General features: G+C 38.8%; 1 protein-coding gene and 1 long non-coding RNA gene across 4 annotated transcripts; one reads left to right on the top strand and one right to left on the bottom strand.

Annotated features, from left to right (window-relative positions):
- On the bottom strand, positions 1-22,235 carry LOC130430738 (uncharacterized). 3 transcript variants are annotated; one of them, XR_008907904.1, is made up of 8 exons: positions 21,215-22,235; positions 20,542-20,638; positions 17,738-17,831; positions 15,978-16,094; positions 9,855-10,028; positions 890-1,111; positions 698-772; positions 1-583 (listed from the first exon to the last, which is right to left on the bottom strand). It is a non-coding gene; the product is annotated as an uncharacterized LOC130430738 (long non-coding RNA). The 3 variants fall into 3 exon arrangements; XR_008907903.1 differs by having other exon boundaries at positions 1-772; XR_008907902.1 differs by having other exon boundaries at positions 1-626; positions 698-1,111.
- Positions 20,590-25,796, top strand: rgmd (RGM domain family, member D). The gene is made up of 3 exons (XM_056759889.1): positions 20,590-20,826; positions 22,250-22,761; positions 24,282-25,796. The coding sequence occupies exons 1-3, from the start codon at positions 20,733-20,735 to the stop codon at positions 24,969-24,971; spliced, it is 1,296 nt and encodes a 431-aa protein (XP_056615867.1). The 5' UTR covers positions 20,590-20,732; the 3' UTR covers positions 24,972-25,796.

The raw sequence follows: 25,796 nt of genomic DNA on the forward strand, positions 1-25,796 counted from the left end.
AGATATTTGCAAAACCTGGTGACAAACATAAAGGGAGAATAATAAGACTTATTTATGGCAACAAAATAAAAATCACGAAATATGGTTTCAGAAGGTCAGTCTGTAATGGAGAACAGATTTTGATTTTTTACCTGATCTCACATGTGTCTTCATAAGAGATCTTAACATTCTCACAAATTGTGTTTAGGTTTGTAAAGATACCAAACACTACAATCGAAAGTCAATAAGCTATCCGTATAAATGTAAAAGCTCTTTCTTTAATAACATTTCATTCTAATATTGAATTTAAAAACAGTCTCAACTGTGTCTAATTTATTTTACAAAAGGAATATTAGATCAGAATTTTTAATACATCTAATGAAACATAATTAGGAACTTAATAAAGTCCCCAGAGCTCTACAAGAGCAACCTCTCCGCAATAAAACTTTTCTCTGGCAAGAAAACGACAAAATTGGGCAGCTGCCACCATCCAGCGTTCAGATGTTGCCTTTCTCAGCCGAGTGTTTGGTCTTTGGAGAGCAGCTATGAACATCCGTCTGCAGATGGCCAACACATTGCATTCCAGACGGCCCTTCTGTCTGGACTAGACCGTGAGGAAAAAGGCACAATCTTGCTTTCATGGCTCTCTAGGGACAAATGGAACAGTGTCTCTCTCTCTCAAACAACACCCGGAACATCACGCTGAGCCTGAGCTTACTTTTGTGTTGTTTTTCCATCGGGTCGGTAGACATCAGGTAGCACCTTCATCATCTCTCTGCTGCCTAGAAACCTGCTGTTTATTTGAATATAAAGACTGTTGAAAACATGGCCACGTGGTCAAAGCCAGAGCCATAAATAATATGAACATAAAAACTGTTTTGGAAAGGTTGCGGTTTTGAGTGTACTGTACTTGTTGAATGACGCAGGTGAAGGCTAGCAGATGACCTCCATGAGTGAGTCTCAGCTGGATGACTTTATATTTTAATAACAGACTGGGATATCTCAGATTTAGATCATTACAAGTAGTTGAAATGATGTCCATTGGCAAAACAACGCATGAAAATATCCCCTTTTGTTAACATTGGTCAAGTTCGCCTCAAGTTGTTCCAAACCTGTATTGATTTCCTTTCTTCTGCAGAACACAAAGAAAGATATTGTGAAGAAGTGACAGCAAACAGTTCTGGGGCACCATAGACTACCATAGCACCAAAAATTGCAATGGTAGTCAATGGTGCCCCAGAACTGTTGGGTTACGAACAGATGACAGAATATAAAAAATTACAGAATTTTCGTTTTTGGGTGAACTCTCCTTTTAACTAGTAAGACGTCTTTAGTTAACCAGCATAAACTAGCTTCACCTATGGAAGATAGTGGCAAACAATCCTGCCAATTTGTTAGAGGACCCTTACTGGATCTACGCCATGTATATGCTGAGAACTCAGGTCTTTCAAAACCACAGTTGACTTGTGACTTTTCACTGAATTGCTATTCGCTCAATTAGTTACAGATTATATTCCAGTTAAACCTGCATAGAGTAGCTCAAATCAGGCTCATCTTAATCCAGACAGTTCTGAGAAAACTGCTCATTATAACGTGTCTCATACTCTTTCAGGCGGCCTGTATGGGGGAGATGCTTGCAAGCAACATCTGCAATGTTCAAAAGGACCAGATGTGTCTCTGGCTACACGGCCAAGTCTTCAAGTACAAGCGGACCGTGCTCGCTGCCTCCCTGGGGTGCCTTGAATAAAAGCACAACTGTTAACAGGTAGCCCCCACCATTTTCGACTCCTCTTATAGACCACGCATTGAAAAAGGCTGAATTGTTGAGGTCTACTGAAACAAACAAAGAAGCAGATGAGAAGAAACGGCAGCTTCTTGTTGAAGACACTCAGTCCGACTTTAAGGTCAGCCTTCTTTAAACACTCCCCCCAAACCTTCTAGCCCAGCCCTGACTTCGACAAAGGAGAGAAAGTTATTTTCATAACCTCTTTTCAACATAAATAAAACTCCTGCAGGAAAAAGTTGTGGGCCAAATTTGTCTGCCTTCAACGGGGATCGCCGAAGGGGATAGTTGGGATTGGAATGCTCGACTCCCATCCTCCCCAAGATCAAGGGGGGTCTTAAACTACTCAACCAGAACTGTAAGGATTATTGGCTTTTTACAAGGAGGCCACTTATGTTATCCCAAAGACGGGGCTTGTTAGCTTCCTGGTCTACTTTTACATCCAAAACCCAATGCGTTCCAAGCAAGACGTTTTGCTTTGTTTTGCTCTCTTTTGTACAAAAACAAGCGCAAAGGACAAGTCAAACTAATAATTTTCAATCCAAAAACAAACATGCACATTTGAAGGGATTGTTAACCTCAAAATAAAAAATTCAGTCATCATTTGCTCACCTTCATGTCTTTTCAAACAATGGCGGTGCCCATTCACTTCAATTTTATGGACACAAAACCAATGGAAGTCAATGGCTTCTGCCATTCTTTAAAATGTCTTATTTTATGTTCTGTGGAAGAAAGAAAGTCAAATAGGTTTGTAATGACATGAGGATGAGTAAATGATGACAGAAGATTCATTTTTGGTTGAACTATCCCTTTAAATCTAGCATTGCTACAGTCTACTTGTTGCCTTTAAAACGCACTTCAACTGGAAAAAGATTGCGAATGAAATGTGTCATGAAATTTACGAGGAGAGAGGAAGCTCTGTCTGGTGTTGAAAGAGCACGAAGCATCATTCAACTGCCCGTGTTTTCAAAGAACACCCCTTTTCAAAAACACGCCAGAAGCTATTGAAAGACATGTCATACCGTTACAACACCAAACAGTTCTCAAACTCGACACCTCGACTTTTTGCTCCTCAGAACTGCTGGCTTTTATCGGCTATACATACCTGCTGAGGTAGAACATGTTTTTTATACCTCAAAAGATGACACCTCCCGACTCACGCAAAACAAGCGTACAGAAAGTTAACAGGCGTAAAGATACATGTGTAATGAATGTGTTTCTGCCGACTAGTCATGCATTTCCGTTTTGAAAAGACGCTTTCTTCAACATGAATGCTTTGTTATTCCATTCTCTCCCTTTTTTGTTTTGGTTTCCTCTTCCCAAGCTGCAAGTCTTTAGTCAAAGTCTTGCTTTGACAGGTGAAGATCAACCGGAGCCATCGCTATTGGCAACCATGTGGGACCGAAGGGAAAAGGTCGGAGTGGGGTCATCAGAGGCTCAGTCATTCTATACCTATTCAATAATATGCCCAACCCCCGCTGGGTCAAAGGTCACACAAAACATACCTAGCCTGAAATTCTCCAATTAGCCTTGGATCACAGCATGGAAACAAGGTTTACGGCGTGAGCGGAGCTTGGGGTAAAACGAATGCACACTGGAGATTTCTTTTGTTATGATATGATGAGGTTGTCTTTACTTAGAGGAAAGCTCTTATTTCACAGTTAGTTACTCGAAAGTGACCAAACATAGACTACATAACTTCATTAAGCAGTGGATTGAAGGAATTTGTCATAGTCACAGTGCCATGACACAAAATGGGACAGTACAGAAATATATAAATTCAGAGGCGTTTTAGTATAATTTAGTATAAATTTAACAAAATTATTTTCTTATAAGAATTTTGATAATTCCAGTTTTGCATGTCGAAGATGATAAATCTCTTTAGAGAATGTAAAGTATACTTAACAAGGCTATACTTATAGCTGGAGCTGTTAAAAGCAATTAACTTTTAATGCCTAGCACATGGATAAACACACATCATTCAGACCAACAGCTTTGCTTTCACCGGACAACACATGACAGAGACATTCAAATCTGTTCGGTATTGACCACACTGTTAGCTTTAGAAACCCTGAAGAGATTGTGTGAAGAATGTGTGTATACTAGGGATGTAACAATATTATCGATATCGTGTTGTCACAATAGCAAAATTATCTTAATATTGTCGCGGTCACATGACTGTAAGTAACGATAGGTCTCCCAGGCCTAACACAGAGAATGTTATAAAAAATAATAGATGTTACCTTTGGCAAGGTCCATCTGGTGCAATTATTTTATTTTATAAAAGGGATTTTTATGTAATTTGACACATCTCATTAATTCATACCTCTAAGCAACAGTTATGATAAGAGGATAGAGAAAACAGGATGCTTATGGCATGTTTCCAAGTCATCCTTTGCCATTTTAAACATTGCAAGAAATACGGTGCAGTGGACTTTATACCTAGGTATTATCGCACAGTGAGATTTTGATATTGTTACATCCCTAGTATATGCAACTAGTATGAAATACTATGACATGATTCAGTTTTTCTGCATTTACTATTTACAGGCATGTGTTTAGGTAAAATTATCATTTTTATTTCATCCTGTGAACTACTAACAACATTTCTTCCAAATTTCGAATAAAAGCATTGTTTCTCTTTGCATTTATTGCCAGAAATGAAAATTGGAAAAATAGTTAAAAATAACAGAAAGTACGGTCTTTGTTTTTTAATTTCATTTTCACTTTTAAGCAAACAACAGTATTTTTTGTACATGTATTTAGGAAAAGCTCAAAAATTATTTTTTATGTGATAACCATGATTTTCATCACAGTTTTCATGTGTCTTGTCTTGCTGTCAGTTTTTTACATTGCTGTTGGATGACTTTATGTCACTCCTGAGGTGTGATTATGTTGAAATTCAACAGACTGGCCACAATACATCTAGAAATGCTGATTAATTGGACATTTAGAATGGCCTCTTCATTTTTTCTGTGTCTGAATATACAGTGTATATATTTAGACCACTTCAGAAGACATAAACAACGCTGTTCTTCTGGACCAGTGTTAACATCTTGCAAAGTTATCCATATATCTATATGAATAAAAAATATATTGATTTTCAAAGGAAGATAAGGGCTTCCCAACCCAAAAAATCCCACCATTTTTGCAATCCTCAAACCCAGATCTCCACCTCCCCCCGTTGAACCTCTTTCCTAAAAGTCCCCAGGAATTCCACTTGTGGGACAGACTCGCAATAATTGGTCGCAGATTTTTATTAGCTGCATGGACACAATGAGACCTCCTATTCTCCCCGACGCAGCTGTCCTATTCACACCCCACAACCGACCTCCTGTGCATCTTAACCCCCGCAGGGCATGGCCTAGAAGGCCTCAAACACGACTTCTTTCATTCCATCAATGAAGACTTTGGATGCTTCCCCTTCTCTTGACCCTGACCCTCAGACCCTTTCTCTACCACCCGGTGGATCTAACAACTTCAGAGGACTTCCCTGAGCTGCTATTTGTCCACCCTTTGATATGGTGAGAGCCATCAATTAGAGATCCCCGCTTGAGTTCTGGAGGTGCACCTGTTGGAAGGGTTGAAATTCGATCTATAACTGTTGGTGACAAGAGTCGTGTTGAATTTGCTCAAGTTGTGGTGGAGGAATCCCGTAAAAAAAATTAAGTGATCTTTTAGTTGTTTGAAGAATAATTAGAGATCTCTTTAATGTGTCAGTTGTTTCTCAAATACAACCATCAGATCAAATGAAGAGCGAATCATGTTTTAGGCTTCCCAGTCGTTTTTTATTCAAAAGAAAAGCTGAAAAAAAATATTGTCAAAGATGTTCTCAAAAAATATGTTCTAAAAAAATATTATTTAATTTACATTACAATATTTACATCTTTATTTAATATTGATGAGATTTGAAATGTCAAATATATATGAACATGACAATATTTACTTTTTCGAAAACGTGTATAAATGTATAAAATAATGTGCTCCCTAACTAACCAACCAACATTAAATAATCAATAATCTTGTTTTTTGTTTACTTTATTATATATAACGTATAATGTTTATGTTTAGCAATCTTCCAAAATCTGAAGATATGATCTTGTTCGAAAAAAATTATGAATAAATGTGAATCAATCGCATATTAGACTCACCCTCATGTTGACAGTATCCAGTTACTAAAAAGAAATGTGTTTAACTCTTTACGCTTTGAATGTTTTCATTTCCCAGTATGCTTAAAAAAATAAAAGCACCAATACAGCGCATGATTTAAAACTCTGTAAACTATTTGGATCAAAAGGAATCTAATTGGCAGAAGGTCTAATAATAAACGTGTGGGACCACAAAAGATCCTATCAAAACTCAATCACAAAACCATTTGAAATCATTAGACGCCTGATTTGTTTATAATCAAAATCAAATCAGAAAGCGTTCATCCGTGACTGCCATTCTTCAAAATCAGAACTGCTGTTTTCTTAAATGCTCAAAAAATCATATTGAGAGGAAATACAGGGGGACGATTCTCAGCCTCTGGAAACAGTTGAAACGAGGCTAACACGTTTTCAGAAAGATTGTTTCCTGTGCTTTCTCTCGGCTTTACCTTAATGGATCACATGTGTTGAAATGATGTATCGTACAGGAAAGCAAAGCGCAAAAAACTGCAAGGGGACTACAAAAAGGCAGCGAAAGATTTCTCTTTGTGAGAGCCGTGAAGATATCGAATGAGATTTTAGGGGAATGGTAAGAAGATGGAAAGTAATTGTTATAGCAGTCACTGGCTGTCCTGCCGTGCACATTCAGCTAGATCTCTTCTGCAGCCTGACTAGGCAGTCTCAAGAGACTCTTGGGAGGCCAGAGGTCAACCACCCCTTTCCTGACATGCCATATGTTAAAGGAATTTGCCAGTGCATTGTGGGAGTTAGACCCCCACAACTTTAAATTACTAACACATACAGCCTCATGACTTCCAAGCCAATCTCTTCTTTGTGCCGGCGTAAAATCACTTTATAAGCAGAGCTCAGCTCAGCTGCTCTGAACGGCTTCATTACTGGCTGTGAATGCTAATACGAGTACCAATATTACAAGAAACAGACTCATTTAAAAAAATTTTTTTACTGATTTATCAAAGCGAATTCAAGGACGTACATAAAATAATGTGGAAAATGGTTTGTTAAACTTACAAAACAAAAATGCTACATTAAAAGTTCTGTAAATTATAGTGCTGAAGTGAAATTAAATTAGACAAAATATATCCAATAAAACTACAAAATGAAAATATTATTTTGTTTGTGGTTTGTTTTGATGTTAATAAAGAGGTACTTAATTCTTATTAATATATGCAACAAAATGAATAGAAACTTAATCTCACTCTGAATTCATTATTTTACGGATAGGGGAGGGGCTTCAGTATTGCTTCTAATCACGATTTTCCGACTCACATCATACAAATTTATATAAATAAGCCACTTCCTAAAATTGACATGTTAGTTAAAGGTGCATTAACTATAGTGCATGGGGCCTTTACAAACAAAATGTTTGATTTAAAAAATGTTAACGCTTAAATTAAGATGAACTAATACAAATGCTGCAAAAGTCTCGTTTATTTTAAATTCATGTTAGCTAATGCATTAACTAATCTTAACAAATACAACTTTATTGTGAAGTGTTACCGAAACAAATAATACATTTTCAATTTCCAGTCAAAGTTGCATTACACAAAGAGTTGGAATCTAAGTGCTTCACACAATCCGTGTAAATGTCCAGCAAAAGGTCCGAGAAGACTTCATCCATAGTGGGTCTTTTGTTGCTGACCCCTCCCCCTTCCGGTTTCACAGAGAAACTCTGACAAGGCTAATTAACTGTTATTAGTAATCATAGCCTCTCTTTATAGGTGCTGGTGGGCTGTGCGCTACGCTATTCAGACTGAGAGGCGAAGGCTGGGAAGCTAATACAGACTTGGCGGTTGTGTTACTAATAAGATGAATCATCAAGAAATGACATGCCAATATGTTGCTGCCCAGGATGGCCACAATCATGCGTCTGTCGAATTTCAAGTCAACCCAATGTAAAAAAATACAAATGAGATCTCTACTATTGTTCCTCCAAAGGAATTTATGAAGAAAATACTGACAAAGTTGATACTTTAACGAAACATAACCAAGCGCTCAATAAAAGCTCCTGACCAACCACTGAGCAATAAAACTTTCTTTTGGAACAGGTTCAAAGCACGTAAAATCATACACATAATGACATAAACACACACACACGAGCAACCCGTGAGCCATAACTTTTTCCTCTGGGAAGGTTAACAGGTTTAGTTTTACACAGTGGAAAAATCGACAAGTTTACCTAAAGAACAGTTACCGTAATATAACATCCTAACCCCACAATATGTCCAGATGTCCACCTCTGTCTGGACCCTAAAATATGAGACGGTTTTGAATTGAGGTAAAGTGACGGTTCTGATAAACATCTGTCCGCCAACGTGTGGGAAGCCAACCCGAAGAAAAGTAAACTGTGGGACAACAGTTTTACTGTAGGGTTTAGGAAAGCCACTATTGACAAAGATACACACGGCTCTAATTTAGAATTTGTTTCCCGTTGCGGTAATGACAACAGCTTCGGAGTAAGAGAGAGTAAGCCGGAGATTCTGGTGAGGTGGTGAATGGGAGATGAATTCAGCGGGCAAAAACCTCAGCCCCTGTGGGGCAATTACACAGGGCCTTGAAGCGACAGTGGGTGGCGGAGGCTTACGCCACAGATGGTACCAGTCAGCTGCTCTCAGTCCTCATGGACACAGTGGTATGCTGCCTATGCAAACATGAAAGCGCCGACAAATGAATGTTCTTCACGTTTTGCCCGGCATGCACCCTTGCATACATGGACATCTGACCACACACGTTTTTATGTAGTCATGCTCGGCCAAGGCCTATAGACATAGGTTCTCTTGTCTTTGGAAAACGAAGCTTGCCTATGTGTCGGAGAACAACAATTAGGAAAGGAAGTGCCTCACCAATGAGATCTGAATGGTTGAGTACCAACGTCTGCAAACAAACTTCAGAGATTTAAGACTTCACATGAAGTACAAGACAAACTCGATACTTGAATGAAATCTAACCAAGAACTCATAAATCTTCAGAGCTACAAAAAGAGCAACTATTGAGCAATACAACTTTTCTCTGGCTTAAAACACTAAAAACATACACATAATGGCATAAACATGCACAAACACACGAAGCCATTCCAAAGATCTATGAGTAATGTTTTTTTTCATAAACAGTCATATACAGGTTTTTAATGACATGAGGGTGAAAAAATCGTAAAACATTTCTTTGGGGGTTAACTATCCAGACTTTATAAAGTGGCAACACAAATGGACAGAATTTTTATCATCATTAACTTGACAATATTAGCATTATGCACTCCCACTGTACTTCTTGCAGAAAGATTATATAAGCAGTGGAACATTGCATGTGTGTGGCAAAAATTCTTTCAAGGCCAAAAAATTGAGGCTGGATTTACGACGTGCCACCAGAGGGATTAACTGGCTGTCGCTCATGTTTATTTATTATAATTTTGTTTTGGTTCAAGGCTTTTTTTGTGAACGTGCCATGTGATGGATTTAAAGAGTGCGAATGCTGAACGTATTTCAAAATCTCGGCTCCAAAGAAACCCAGAATGAGGGAAAGACTGATGAACATTTTGAATCCATTTCAAACTTAACAGATTCAATGATTCACATGTCTACAGTTCAATGTACGTTTGAGGTTTGTCTTGTCATTAAATGAGCGACTGTACCACAGATTCACTCTCCGGGGGGGTGCCAGCGTGTTTCAAATTATTGCAGGAGCGTGGGGGGGATTTTATTTGTCTATCAGGTGGTATTGGGGGTGAACCCTTAAATCTGACAAATTGCTGGAAATTGTAGACACACATTCGTTCCTGTTTGGACGTTCCCAGAACATCTGGTTGTGATCTTGGCACAAAGGCTCCTCTGCAGAATTCAAAGCCCCCTAAAACCCCACCTTCCTCCACAGCTCATTGCAATACTTTCCCCTGCCCCGGAGAAGAAAGAAGATGTTCGCTTTTCTCTTACGCTCTTGCAGGGCGGGGGGCGTTCGCTCCTTGCCGGCGTGATGCTCGCAGATGGCTCACATTGAGCGTTCCTCTATGTTCTCCTCAGCCTGCAAGCAGTGGGTTTTAATTGTGAACTTGGGAGATGAATGTAGCACCACGACAGTACATTTCAAAGGCTCTCCGAATCCGCCAGCTGTAAACAGAGAAGATAAAAGATGTGAAGATAAATGCTCTTGCGTTCGGCACCACATGAGCTCATACACAAATGATTAGTTACCTTCTTCAAAACCTTCACGATGGGGGCTCAGAAGGATCTCCGTGGCCCATTGGGTATTAGGCTGTTGATCGACTGAATATGCTAGATGGCCTATTTTTGTGTTCCTACAGTTCCTCTCCCAACGCTAAACCCTCATGCATAGATAATTACTTCTTAAGTACAGTTGGAATCCAACAAAGATGCTTAATAGCTGTGTTTCTATAGAGACAGTTTACATTAAATAGACCGTTCATTCAAGTAATTAAAGAAACCACCTAACCACGAAGACTTATGTGGTGGAACCACATAATGTGACTTAACGTAGTCTTTCGCAGGACTCATTAGCTTATGTTAACAATTACATCGTGAAATGGGAAGATCCATATCAACATTTTCATTTAATCTTCCCCAGCTCATGTGTAATAACAACAGGAGCCAGAGAGGCTGACACGCCAGACCCTTCCAGCTTTAGATTGTTTGCCTAAATCTTTCAAACATGGCCGCTGAGTTCGTGAGCACAAATTCCTGCTTTCGCAGTCTCCTGCCCTCAAACCGACAGGCGAGCGAGCCCCTAACAGACCCCACCAACAACCCCTCCCATCCTAGCCCACTTTCAAAACGATGATGTCACCGCTGCTTTGTTTTCCTTCATTTTTGCACGTCCATACATTGTTTTTAAATAATAACAGGTGCCGGGGGGCCTATTTTCCCTGCTGTCTTGTTTTCTATCACATCTGCTTAGACTTTCTAACCGTGGATTTGTTATGCATTTGTATGTACTATACCAAGACAATCAGAGTCAGACGTTAGGCATTACTACACAAGACGCATGGCGGATGAGCTTTAGCATCAAATTGCTTTCATTTGCATGCTAAGGAAATGACCATTTTTTGATTTGATGATTTTGCTGCAATTCACTGTCGCACCAATACACACCTATAGACCAAATGCAATGAAAAATTCACACAAAGGTTAAAGCAGTAACTAGAATTTAATATTCCCTTGCTAATAATGTGAACCCAAGCCCAAAAAACAAGGGCAAGCGAGGAGTGCCATTCCCCGTATTACTCAATGTCATATCTATGACTTTGCATTGAACTCTGCCAAGATAGTTTAATAGTTCAGTGGAAATATGAGGCTAATAACAGTATGACTGCTATTCCTGCTTCACCACTGTCAAGCCAACATTGCAATGGAAAAGAGAGCGTGTGTTTGATTAGATTTCTATTTAATGGGAGGGCGGGGGGATGCAACTATGGAAAGTAGGTGATCGCAACACAACTGATAACCTTTGAAGGACTTCAATACTTCTGCTTTGGTAATCTACTAAACAACGCAGTTGGACGCAATCACTGGACGAGTCCCAAGGGGCTTTCTACAAGACAAGAATGAACTAGAATCACCACGAACTTTGCTCCGCAGCTGTTCGCTTGCATTACGCAAAGTAGAAAGAACATGATGCAATTTTCCAGTCACATCGCGGGACGGAGCGCATAGCTGTAACAATAGCAAATCTGTTCTCCAAAAAAGTCTCGCTCACTCCCACTCAAGGTCCAGCCCTACACCTGCTGCACGCAGAGAGGGCGAGGAACAGCTGGGGGGTTTGTGGGTGTGCATGCGCATGAATGCGAACGCGAATACGTTTGTGTGCATGTGTTCAGATACATGTGTGCATATATGTATTATTGTGCACAGTCACGGCCACATGGAGATCGCCACAATGTTTTAGAAATGCCGGGCTGTCCCGCCGAGGGCTTTCGCGGGTGGAGTTTTTCTCATTCAGAGGGATATGGAAAAAATGCGAAGAACATTGTGGGAGAGATTACGTGGCTCCTGGTGGCTTCGCTGTCTAGTTACGTCCCAAATCCGGTGCCATGCTGCTGTAGCGTAGACCCTATTGTCTTTAGAAAATATGCTTGTTATGTCTTATAATGTGATTAAAATATCACGCATCATATTTGGTCAATGAACTTATTAATGGCTAAGCGTACAAGGACGATCGTGTGATAGCAAGCGTGCTCGTGAGACCACAATACAGAGGATTACTTGTTGAAATAGCAATGGATCAAGTCAAAGACAACACTGGCTTGATTTGTAATCACTGCCATTTGAAATGAATGGCCCGGGCAGCTGTCTATTTGAACAGCTGCTTACACAAAAATATTCGACAGAAACAAAGTAGAATTTGCACGCTCGAAAAACCTTGAAGGGCTTCCAAAGTTTGAGGGGTGTGCAGTTTTACTATGGGTATAGTATAGTTATATATACAGTATGTGTGTATATAAATAAATATACATATAAATACAGTATGTACTGTATGAGAGAGAGAAAGAGAGCAATGTTTTTCTAAACAGTTATAATTTGTTAAGTGCAGCACATTGGAGGTGTTAGATACTTTACAATCGTATAAAGTTATAACATTTAAATTGTTAAAATAAATGTATTACTGTAATACTTTAAAAAAATCATATTTTACTTAAATTCACATATTATTGTTTTTTATATATTTTATAAATATGCATTACCATTGTTTTTATTTAAAATATCTCAAATTTTCTCAACAAGGAACAACAGAGATTTTATACAATGGACAAAGTTGCAAATTTGACTTGCATTTGATAATGTACTTTGTCCTTTGTATAAAATATCTTAATCTTTTGTTATATAATATATATAAATATACACTATATTATGTCAATATATATTATTTTATATCATAGTTAATTGAATTGAGTTAAATGTAATGCAGATTTGTCTCAGATGTATTTGCACACTGATCAGAACTGTAAGAACAGATGTAAGAACTGTACTGAAAAAATATCAATGCAACTGCCATTTGTATACAAATGATGCTTGAGCTTTTCTTGAGACTAACTTCACATTTATAATGAATTACAACCAGCTGATGTCTTGAGGATTTTACTGGAGGTATGTAGTCATGTGCAGTACATTACAATAACTATAGAAAATAATATATTACTTTCACCAAAAACGTAGCTTTCTTTAAAAACAATGCCACAGCTTGAAATTTCAATGCATAATGCAACGACACTTCTAAATTTGTCTTTTGTAAATGTGACCTAAGTATACGATCACTTTAATGCGCCTTACCGTGGACTGCACATTGTAACTGACCACAAGAGAATATGGGACACTAGCCAAAGACGACATATGTTGTCAAAGCCTCTGAATGTGTATAAATGTCTGTGTGTGTTTGTGTGTATATGTTCGAGTGCATGTTACTGTGTTTCTTGTGCTTTTTTTTCCCCACCCGCCCTTCTCTGATATGTAGGAATTAGAGAACATCGCCTAACTACAAACCGGCCCTAATCAAAGTGCCGATTCTTTAAAAAGACAGCTGTTGTCATGTGCTTTAATTCACAGCTATCTCCCTTTGTCAAGCAAAGCTGGACACAGTTGTCTGGAAGAGTCAGCTAGGGAACAGGGGTTAACAGACTTCTTTCAGTCAAATGGGGTTGCGTGCGTCTATTTCACTTGCACATGAGTCACAAAAATCAGAGGTAAGTTCCATTTCATCTTTCTGTCGTTGGGTTTGAGTCTAGCAATGCCATTAATATGTAACTTGATACTGACTGTCAATCTGAACCCTGGCTTGGTAAAAAGTACTAAAGTAAAGCTGGTTTGCTTGGTGCCGTAGTCGCAGTAGTGACATTTCTTTATGATCTATACCTGACTTTCTCGAAACAGGAACAACTATTTGAATGAAGCAGATACATTAAATGGTTATTTTTGTAGAGTACTCAAAATGAATGTCACAAAATGTGTAATGATGTGATTTACAATCGAATGGTTTCTGTGGGGTAGGAGTGTCATTTGGATAAACGTAAACCAGTATGAATTTGTATGTGGAAATGGGAACTCAAAAATGCTGCTGAAACTCTTAAATGAAATAAAAACATGCTCGGTTTTACATATTATGTATAGATCTGGAAAATAAATTCGAGAAATTCGAGAAAATATCCTCAAATTAGTTTTGGATTAAACCTTTTTTTCAATGTCTAGTGGTGGAGGTACAAGCAATGTGTCCATTCTAAAGCTTGAGAACATATCCTAGCGAAGAACAGAAATAGGAGCCCAACAGTTGCCCCATGTGATGATGCTGGAACTTAGATTAAAAACAGCAAACATTGGAAAACACCTAAAAACTTTTCAAAAGATAAATGGCGAGTTTGGGTCAATATGGGTTAAGCAGCAAGCTGTAGCGTATATTGTGTTCTTATGTCTTGAGCTCCAGGCTGGACCTGGCGGTCTGGGAGTGGGAGTTACGTTTGATTCCACAGATTTATTTGGTCATAGAATGCTCCCACAGCTGAGCGGTTTGAAATGAGAGTCTGAGCAGGTGTTGTGGGAGGGAGGGAGAGAGAGCCTAAAAGAGAGCGAGAACTTTAGGAGTTTTCGTATCTTTCCTCCTGCATTTTTCTATTATAACATCAGCCATTACGCTGTATACTTGAGCCAAGAAAAATTGAAAAACACTGTTTCTGTGCACTGTTGTAAGCTGAAATGTACAACTCATCATGTTGTTTCTATAGTAGCCCTAAAGAGACAAACTTCTCTAGGGAGCGCGTTTCGTGAAATATATTATATCTTCCGGCAAAGAAGCAAAAACGTGATGACATCTTTGTCCTGTGTCAGTCTCTGTAGTGCTTCGAAAGGGAGGGTTGGAGTGAGCCGTTGGTTGTAATTTACAACATCACCACTAGATGCTGGTAAAATATCCACATTGCTCCTTTAATTTCGTTATTCTTATTGTAGTTATTCTAACAGTGTCGCTCAAATAAGTAGTTATTTCTTTACTCTCATGCTGTTAAACTCTTCAATGATGTTGTAGATTTCCTATTAGCTTTGGACAGAAGTAAACCATGGCTGCCATACATAACTTTTTTGGTTAAAAGTAAATAATCTGGTACAAGTACAAAAAGAACAGTCTCCTTCCCCTTATTATAATGATTTATAAGTTGTTCTGTCAGATACAGTTTGGCAGGAAATGTCAGTTGACATCATTTGACTTTGCGTCCCACATAGAGATAAGTATGTAAAATAACTTGAAATGTTATTTTACATACTTGTGTGCATATAAACATAAATATATGCCATCACAGAGACAAAAGTTACAGACTGCAGCTTTATTTGGAACCTTAAGTTTAACAACAAATTCAGATCCATCTATTGGCAGCTATGGAAGCAGCCAAAAAAGATCCTTGTTTAAGCTTAGCCTGTCTCAGTGAAGAGATCTAAGGCGTCTTCTCATTCTGCCTTTGTTTACTTCCACTATCTTTCTTCACCAAGCTGAGAAGACCCCATGACCCTGAATCTAAGGTTACTTGTGTGTTTATCTTTTTAAAAAGACCGAGCTTGACACTATGTCAACAGCATCTCCTGAGTAGAAGGAAACGATTCAAAGTGGGGAGTGAGGAAAAAGGGCATTTGTGTTTGCAATCGAATTAGTGCCATAGCACCTAAAATGAGGTGTAAACGGCTTGTATATTTTCAGTCTATTAAAAACAAACAATATCACTATACAGAAGTTCTCCAGGAATGGAAAACACAACTCCTTTTTTCCAACGCAATTAAAAGTGCCTTGAGCTCCGTCATTATAAACTAATACATGCCTACTCTCAGGGAGAAAGCAAGCCACTCAGGGCCTACAAAGGCCTTCTCTTTACCCACCCCCCGTAATACGGCATCAATCAAGGCGGTTAAGTGGGATCCTTGAACAGAGATACAATCAGTGGCAGCCTCTTATAGGCACACACTTCTGTCTGTGTTATCTATGGTAATTGCAGCGAGCACCAAGTCTCTGTCAGTGAAGCAAATCTCTCATCTGTCCTTCGCAAATGCACTACTGAGAAAAGTTATATTTACCTCTGCGGGGCGCATTTTAAGACCTCATTTTTCACAATCACATCAGCTGCCGTGACACAAGACTCCGCATTGCAGAAGAGAGTAGCACTGTTGGTTCTCTGATGGTGGGTGACAGATCTGTTCAGATAAAGACATCAGACTATGCTAAGTGCACGTCATAAAATGCACTAAAGCGTAAAATTGCGCATAATTAGAAGAAATCGAAAAATTGGTTGGTTGAAAAAGGGAGTTTTCCCCAAAATGAAAATTCGGTCATCATTTACTCACCCTCTTCAAATCTGTACGACTTTCTTCTGCAGAACACAAAAGAAGATATTTTGTAGTGTTGGTAACCTAACAACGGAGGTACTTATTCACTTCTATTGTAAAGACACAAAACAAATGCACTGCATTTGTCCGAATACCAAAATTCTTCAAAATATCGTCTTTTGTGTTCTGCAGACGAAAGAAAGTCATACAGGTTTGCAATGACAAGAGGGTGAGTAAATAATGACATATGTTTGGATAAACTGTAACACTTTAAAGACAGTGCTAAATCCCACTCCCCATACAGCCACTGTAAAGTAAACATAAAATATGTTAAAAAATATTATTATTGAACCACATTATTCTCAATTTGAGCCTACAGACAAATTAAACCTGATGCTGGCAACTGACACCGTACGGCATGGTTAGGTCACAGTGTTAGCAACTACTGCTGCGCCCGCTGGGTCGCCAATTGACGTCCAATGTAAAATCTGTTCCCCGAGGCGAAATCAGTTCAGAACCCATCGGTCCATACCGAAATGTGACGGGCCTAATAACAAAAACAAGCAGCACGGTGTGGCGCTGCTCCCTCAGAGTGAGCACCTTAATGAGGACCATATGGTAACGGCCAGACATACAGTCAGTGGAAACCCAATCCCTCTTCCTCTTATTCTTCCCTCTCTCCTTCTGTCACCTCTCTTCCTTTCACTCTTACGTCCACCGTGAATTTATTACGCAAATAAAACTTCAGGCCATTGTTTTCTTAAAGCAAAAGTGTGGATTGGATTCAATGATAAAACAGAGTATATGACACAAAAAAATATACATAAAAAAATACACTTCGCCCCAAACACAAGCCAATGATTCAGTCAATGTTGTTATGTTTGGCCCTCTCTGACCATTTAAATACAAAATATACATACAAAAAGCCATTTGTGAATTTTTTCCCCTAAAACATTTTTGTTTGAGCATTCGACCAGGCCAACACAACAGAACTGGCTAAGCCAACGGAGTGAAATTGGGGCGGGGCTCTCTGTTTGGCGACAAATGGCAGACAAGGAAAGTGTCAGACCTTTATTTTTGCAATTCCATTTGGCGATGCTAGCGCCACAAAACATCACACTTCAGTTTTTTTCTTAGTTTAGTTCTGTGCTTTTAGCAAGTGACCCTCTTCTCCTTTCTTCCGAATACTTAATTTTACTCTCCGTCTGAAAACGTGGCCTAGGATTTCTCCAGCTCTCTAACGGAGACTCTTACTGGCCTGGCATTCAGTACAGCCATGAAGTGGATGGCTAATTTTACCAGACTGACCTCATTCCGCTATTGTACAAGAACAAGTGACTCAGTGTCAGGAAAAATGTGCGGGCTTATCCTTCCTTTTCCGTTCTATTCTCCTTCCCCCTTCACCTGATTCATCTCTCTAATTCATCTCTCTAATTGACTCGCTCCCTTCTTGTTTTGAGTGAAAGAATATGTATATTCGCTGGGTCATGCAATGTAATATGCTCACTAACCTAAGGTAAAGAAAGGGCCCTTTCTCCACCCATCGGCCTTGTCAAGCTGTCAGCTGGCATGAGATGCTTGTAAGGGGTTCACTGATCCATCCACCTGAGTAAATGAGATATTTGGTTCGGAAGTCAAGACAGATTCTGAATGACGCCTCTGTAGTATCAATACTTCTATAGGCCTGAGGCCTTAACCATAAATTTATGGGTGCCAAGAAGTTTTGGGTGAATTATTATTGAATGCAAAAACACAATGCTTGTGTTGCAGAATGAAATGCAATTATAAGTCAAACTTCAAGTAATAAATCAATCTGTGATAATATAAGAATACGTATGTTATATAGAGACGGTTCAGCAGCAAAAACATAAACAAACGTTGTGTGGCTCAAACTTAACTCCCCCAGACCTCTGCGTAGAATTTATAACTGTTAAGTAGTTTTAATTTAATTATATACCATCAATATACAAAAAAATAGACATTTATTAAAATAAGTGGTTATATTATAACCCGAAGTTAACTCCGGGCCAGGCATGTGTGTCCGATGAAACAGTCTATACAACAGTCACAGTATTTAACACGTAAGACTTCATAAATTTTAGTTTGTTAGAAACAATATGCATGGTAAAGAAAGTGAAGTTAGTCCAAAATTTTTTAGGTCACCATTTGATTTTATATTTTGTATCTAATGATATTTTGTATCCATGGTATTTGCACAAGGACGACTTGTTAAAGTGTCCAAATACTTTTAAGAGTCACTCTAGTAATGTTTTGTTGTAGGCCTAATGTACGAATAAATATCCTATTAACTGAAATATCAAAACTAATGTTTCATACTTTGTTTTTTCTGTTAGGTGACAGGCTCAATGGATCCTCAAAATCAATTCCAAAGGTGAGCTGATAAGCACTATATACTTCCTTCTTAAAGCTTGTTGGTGTACATCATTTGCTGTTTTAATAACCATATGAAGAGCTCTTTTACAAAACGCATTAAACGCCAAATTTTACCCGTATTTAGCCTAATTGGATATGTCCTCTCGACCAATCAGAATTCGCTCGTTAGTGGTATTTGTATGCGTGTTATTTTTTAATTATTTGTTGTATGTGGTGGGAAATATTGAAACATGAAAGTGAAAATATTTATTTTACTATTTAGTTTGTTAGTTCGTTCTCTTGTTTTTTTTTTTTTAAAAGAAATAAACCAACATTGTTTTGAAAAAAAGGATTTGTAGCATTTTGAAAAAATAAAATAAACTTTGAATTTATAATCGATAATATTGTTGTTTCATTTAATAATCATTGTTTAACATGTTCAGACTGAGCCAACAGACCATTTTAACTCCATAAATGGACTATACACAAAATGTATGGGTCTAGGTAAAAAATGTCACTTTCATGACATTAAGATGTCATCATATTAGGATGGATTTATAGCGTTTTGGAAAAGAGCTCCTCATATATAACTATACTAACACGATAACTGTAAACAAACATGAAGTAGTTCACCAAACCTATTAGCCTAAAAGAAACAGGTTTAGATTACTGAAGCCCATAAACCTAAACACTCAAACTGATCTTTTGTTTTATAATGTGCATTTCCTTCATTTGTTTCATACTTATTCCTACATATTTGTTTCAAAATGGGGTCTGCAGACTGTGACAAATGTTTCCCCCGTCCTTTAATTTCTTCGCCACTTAATGGCACTTTTTTAGATTAGATTAGATTAGATTCAACTTTATTGTCATTACACATATACAAGTACAGTGTAACGAAATGTAGTTTAGGTCTAACCAGAAGTGCAATTAGCAAGTGCAGGATATAAATTGTTAATAAATACAGAATACAATATTAGGAAAATGTACTATGAAAAATACTTCACAGAAGGAATGTTCTATGACAATATGACAGTCTGTATGTACTATGAACAATATATACAGAAGGCTATATACTGTGAACATTAATGTACAGGTGGTTATGAACAGATAACAATTTAGACTACACAGTAGTGCAAGTGACTTAAGTGTGCATTGATTATAGACATTGGCTATTAAAGTGCAATAGATAAGTTAATGCGGTTAATAAAGGTACGCTCAGTGAGGGTGTAACTAGTTACTAAGTAATTAGTTACTGTAATTTAAATACTTTTCCCTTGAAAAAGTAAAGGGATTACTCATATGTTTTCTGTAATTTAATTGCAGTTACTTTGTGCAATATATGCGTGTGCAATAGTGTAATTGACATCAAAATTCAAAGTCTTACTTTAAAATCTGTGCTTTGATGTATAATTCTCACATTTGTAATACTTTGGTCAGTTAATAATATTATTTATTTGAATTTATTAAATAAGCCTGTTTCATGTCTATCCTTGAATCACTTAACTAAGGTTGATGTAGGATATAGAAAGTAATTAGTAATGAGTAACTAAATACTTTTTGGACAGAGTAATTTGGACAGTAATCTAATTACACTATTTAATATATGTAATGAGTAACTAGTAATTAATTACTTTTTCAGAGTAACTTACCAAACACTGGTGCAGTATAAATGAAGTTTAAGAGTTCATTTTATGTACAGTACATTTATGTAAATGAACCGCAAATAGCCAAATGATTAAGATTATCATAACAATACTACTTAAATAAATCTCAAAATAAATGTGTTTGTTTATAATACACACAGTGTACGTCAACTTAAACTCTCCATAGTTTCCACAAGGCATACCCATAGCGCACAACTTATCCTATGGCAGGCTGTATGGACATCACCGTTATATGATCGTTTATTGTTTCACGTGCATATTTCTGCACTACTCACAAAAGACGTGACTGAGCACATTCACGGAAAGGGGCTGTCGACCACAGGCTCCTCCCACGCGATGCTTTCCAAGCAGTTTTCCTCTGAATGACAGTGTCTGGGGAAGGGGATGAAAAAGTTGTGTGATTTCTCGCAGCCTCAACGCCGATGAGCAGCAGTTGGAGAACTTCAATCTAACTGAATGGATTGGCATGGGGAGAAGCAGCACCCTCAACCCGGCTAAGCGGCGGCTCTGGGACTGGATTTGTCTTTTAGTGCTTTCTATGTCCTTGCTTCTCCGATCAGGTAAATAAAGTCTTCATCTAATAATCGCTCTTTGTACGCATGCTTGCATCCCGGAGCGCCTGGGAAAACTTTTTTTTTCCCAGAGAACTAGTTACACTTTTAAGGAAAGTATCTACACTTTTAATACAAAGTATCTACACTGCATTTCTTAAGGGTAAAATGCGTCTATTATCAAAATGCGACGCGTTTTATTGGGCAGGCCAAAGTTAACGCCACACTGAGTGAACATCGCCTCACTAGAGTTGTGCTGCTAACTCGCTAACTTTAGCAGATCAACCCCCTCCGTGTTTACGAAATGATTCACACTCAACGTTCGTAAAACTTAACACGACTTCGAAACAAAACTCCTAAATTGATTTTACTCTGGTGCATGTTCACAATTTCTCACCTTTTCACGTTAATAATAGTTTGGTCGGATTTGTTGATTATTCGTTGGACAAAACGTTCGCTAACTTGGCTAGCTAGTTACCATATCGTTCGTTGATGTTTACGTCGAAGGACGCGTGTGTGTTAAAAATGGCTAAACTTCTCTATTCTTAGCAACAATAAGCGAAACGTTTTAACGTCGTTTTTCGTTACTCGCGCGCTGCAGACGCATACGTCACTCTGAAAAACACGCGCGTGGGGTTTGTGCAGTTACAGCAGCGCGCGAGTGTCACTTTATTGGAAACAACGATTTTTTTTAACTAACGCAAGTGTTGTGTAGACATTTCATGATCAATTAAGCTGTTGGAAATATGCACACAAATGTCTTTATTTTTTCCCGTTTTTGTTTGTACAGTGTGAGTGTTTTGTTAACGCGTTTAAATGAAAAACGTGGATATTTAAAAAACGATGTGCTGACGGGCTTATTGCTTTTGTTTATGCTCTTACTGTACAGCGTGTTTTATTTAAAATTGCATTGTGCGTCTTATTACATTAGTTTATAATAAAAACTGAGCATAATCATAACAGAAATACATAAACATCCAGTGACTTTTGTTTTTGGTGTGGAATTTCTCTTTATTTACTTGTGTAGCTGCATTACATCATGTTTGTTATTGTTGGATCATTATTTAAACCATGTTAAAAGAGTACAGTAAATATAATCAAGCAGCTTTTATTTTCACACCTTTGTTACATATGTTTATTACTGTTTATTGTAAACAAAACATTTCCTTGGTTTAGAAGAGGACTAGAAATGTGTTTCTCACTTTCCTCCATGTTAGCAGTGTTATGCAACTTACTAATGATGTCAATATGACAAAAATATAATATTTGTGTAGCTGTTGAAGAGGATTATTGTAGAGTTTACCTAGAGATCATCAGTTGCCAAGAACTTAAACTCCATTCACCCACCACCAAAAATCAACCCCCCATTTTAAAATGCGTCTAACTAACGTTTCATCATTTTGTTCTTACGTATTGTTTTTATTCTTAACAGCGTGCTGCCAAACATGCCGTATTCAGCGTTGTAATGCAGACTACGTGGCCTCATTTTCACCCTCCGGTGGCTTGCAAGAGGAGGTGCTTCCAGATGTGGACTACTGCACGGCACTGAGGGCCTACTCCTTGTGTACCCGTCGGACTGCTCGCAGCTGCAGAGGGGACCTGGTCTACCACTCCGCTGTATTCCGCATCAAAGAGCTCTTTGCACAGCATAACTGCTCCAGCGACGGCCCGACATCGTCGGCCAAAGCACCCAGCACTTCTAGACCGCCCGTGGTGGACGTGTGTAATTATGAAAGTCGGGTGCTTGCATCAGGGCCCTCGGCCCAGCAGAAAAAGTATGGACATTGTGGATTATTCGGGGATCCACACTTGCGGACGTTTCGGGATGAGTTTCAGACGTGTAGGGTGGAGGGGGCTTGGCCGCTTATCCACAACCGATATCTTTCGGTTCAAGTCACAAATGTGCCGGTCGTGGAAGGGTCCAGTGCTACGGCTACCAACAAGGTTAGTTGTATGATTTGCATTTTGGGGTAAGGGTGACTTGGTTTGGAGTTTGGAAACGTCAGGCACTAGGACCTGGCCTACTGGTTTCATTGGAGATCTGAGGTGGATGTAGACTCGCGTCGATACAATTTTATTACATTTATTGATGAGATTTGGAAAAAAGTTGTGAAAACCTGAAATCCATGCGAAGTGGTGGTCAGTGTTTATCTAAGCCACAACTTTAATAATAAAAATGTGAAATGTGATCAAGAATACGATATATTGACAAATCATTTTGTCAATTCTTTTAATCATCTACCAACAGCAAATATTTAATTTAAAATGTGCAAAAAACACTGACTCTCTTTAGATCTCTTTGATATAGTCATCTTCATTTACCACAATCAAAAGTGCATGTAAATGAAATTTACAGCCATTTTTCTTTGCAAGAACGTGTCCCCACACACACTCAAAGAAAATTGATAGCATGAATGAGGTAGACAGTTAGCCCAAACAATGATGTCATTAGAGGGACATTTTTTCTCCTGTTGATGGAAGTGGATATAGACCGTTGAACCGTGGGTACAATGCTTGTCCTAAAGAGAATAAAAGAGCGTCCAGATAACTGTTCTTAAGTTCTTGTCTTACAACACAAGTAGGGAACCAGTAATGAAGATGGATTATTCTCTCTTGCTGTTAATTGTTATGGGGAGAACAACCATAAGGTACTTGGGTAACATGATGGAAGGGAAGGTGATTAGAATATAATACATTTTGACAGATCTAAAAAAACACATTTTGAGCACCAGTTTGCACGAATATGTTATTCAAATACTGATTGATCACAGCATCACGGCTTAGATGTTTTTCAAAAATAGTTGAGCACATTTTAAGACTCTTAGTGAACTGAACATCCTTTTGGTTATAGATTAGAAACCAGCAGGCCTCAAGGTATCTCCTCTTGGTTTTTCACAGTTCTACCACTGCCATCATGTGGCGAGTTCTGTTATTTGCTCTGATCCACCAGCAGCAGTTCTGTTAAAAGGATAGTTCACCCTAAAATGAAAATTCCTACATCTTTTACTCATCCACATGTAACTCAAGTCCAAATCTCCATGACTTTTCTTTAGAAGAGCACAAAATAGGATATTTAAAGAATGTTTGTAACTAAACAACGCTGACTCCCATTGACTTCCATTGTATCAACACAAAACCAGTGAGACATTTCTCAAAATATCTTCTTTTGTGTTCCACAGGAGAAAGAATCATTGAAAAGTTTTAAATGACACAAGAATGAATAAATCATGATAGAATGTTTTGGGGGGATAAACTATTCCTTTAAGTTCTTAAACAGTTTACCCTTCGTGTTTGGTTTCCGTGATGTGTTTGGCCTTTTCAACATTTCACAGACAAGGACACGACTAGTTGAAACCAAAACCCACCCAAACAAAAACACTCTGACAGTATCTAGATAACTGACAACAATTTACTGTATTGCTGAGAGCAATCACTTAACCGTTCCCATTTGATCTCCTCTGTAGATAACAGTCATCTTCAAGTCCTACCATGACTGCACCGAGCAGAAGGTTTACCAGGCCACCACAGAGGACCTGCCTTCAGCATTCCAGGATGGCACGCGCAGCGGTGGTAAAGGAGACAGTCTGTGGATCGTAGAGGGAAGCGGAGGTCTCGGCATCCGGCAGGTGAAGATCCACGCTCGGTACCTGGGCACGTCCATCATCGTTCGCCAAGTTGGCCGCTACCTGACTTTCGCTATCCGCATGCCTGAGGACTTAGCGGAGGAAAACGGTGGCCTGCAGCTGTGCCTGCATGGCTGTCCGCGCAGCGAGGTCATCAAGGCCCACGTGCTCAACCGCCAACAGAGTCTCCGTCCGCCACGACTTACCGGCGGCTGGTTTGGCGGCGGCGATGGCGGCGAGCTGCAGCCGGGCCTCTCGGCACATGTGGACATGCTTGAACGTGCCACTACAAAGTGCAGAGAGATGCTGCAAGTAGAGGACGTTTATTTCCAATCGTGCGTGTTTGATCTTCTCACAACGGGCGATCCGGAGTTCTCCATGGCTGCTTACGGCGCTCTGGAGGATCTGAAGGCACTTCCACCCAGCACTCTGAAACAGAGCTCGCCCAGGACTCCACACATTTTTAACACGGGAACAGTCGTTTCACCATCTGTTTATGTAGCTTTGCTGCTGCTTTTGCTGTTGAATTGAAAGCGCTGGTCGAGGCGACCCTCGAAAACCCTTTTGGAAATCCACGTTGGTCAAGTTTCACACTTAGGTTGATTTAAAACTATAGGCCAGTAAGAAAAACTGAAACCGCCACTACAGTGCTAAGTGAAAATAGACCCTGAATCCTTGATCTGCCATTTAAACACGCGTTTATCCTTTGGAGCGGGATAATGGTGAAACACTCCAGGCTTTCTGAATGTGAAATCAACCGTGGCCCTCTAATCTGGAAAAGATGAAGGCAGCTAATCTGCATATCCTTTAGATTACAACAGATTCAAGTCTCACCAGAGAGGAGACCTATTATAAGGACATGAAGCTTCTATTGAAAAGTATTAAGAGACAGTGAGAGGTGGCCTAGAGCACACCGTAGTACGCATCTTCCAGGATCACACGAGTTTAGTTGCACTTCACAAGCGTGGAAGGTTATTGAAAATTCATGATATGTTCACGGGATCCAACAACTACTGGAAAACCTACCTATCCATATACTTTTAGGGTTGCTAATATCCATAAACAAGGCTACAAATGTACAGTCACGTCAACCAGACACAAACTGACCTCCTCAAGCTGCTCTGCTTATTATGGTTGAAAGTAAACGAAACAAATTCTTTATATAATAATATATTGAAAGAGTGTATATATGTTTTATAATGTGTACATTCACCCGTGTATAGATGCTTATGTTTTAAATTGGACGTTTTGAAGCGGTTTCATCTAGCTAGATATTTTTTTAGTTTGTAAGAAGTAACTAATATGTGATGCATTGTATAATCTGTTTTCCATATTAAAAAAAGAGTTGTGACAGTA

Source organism: Triplophysa dalaica, chromosome 10, assembly GCF_015846415.1.
Source record: "Triplophysa dalaica isolate WHDGS20190420 chromosome 10, ASM1584641v1, whole genome shotgun sequence".
Lineage (NCBI taxonomy): Eukaryota > Metazoa > Chordata > Actinopteri > Cypriniformes > Nemacheilidae > Triplophysa > Triplophysa dalaica.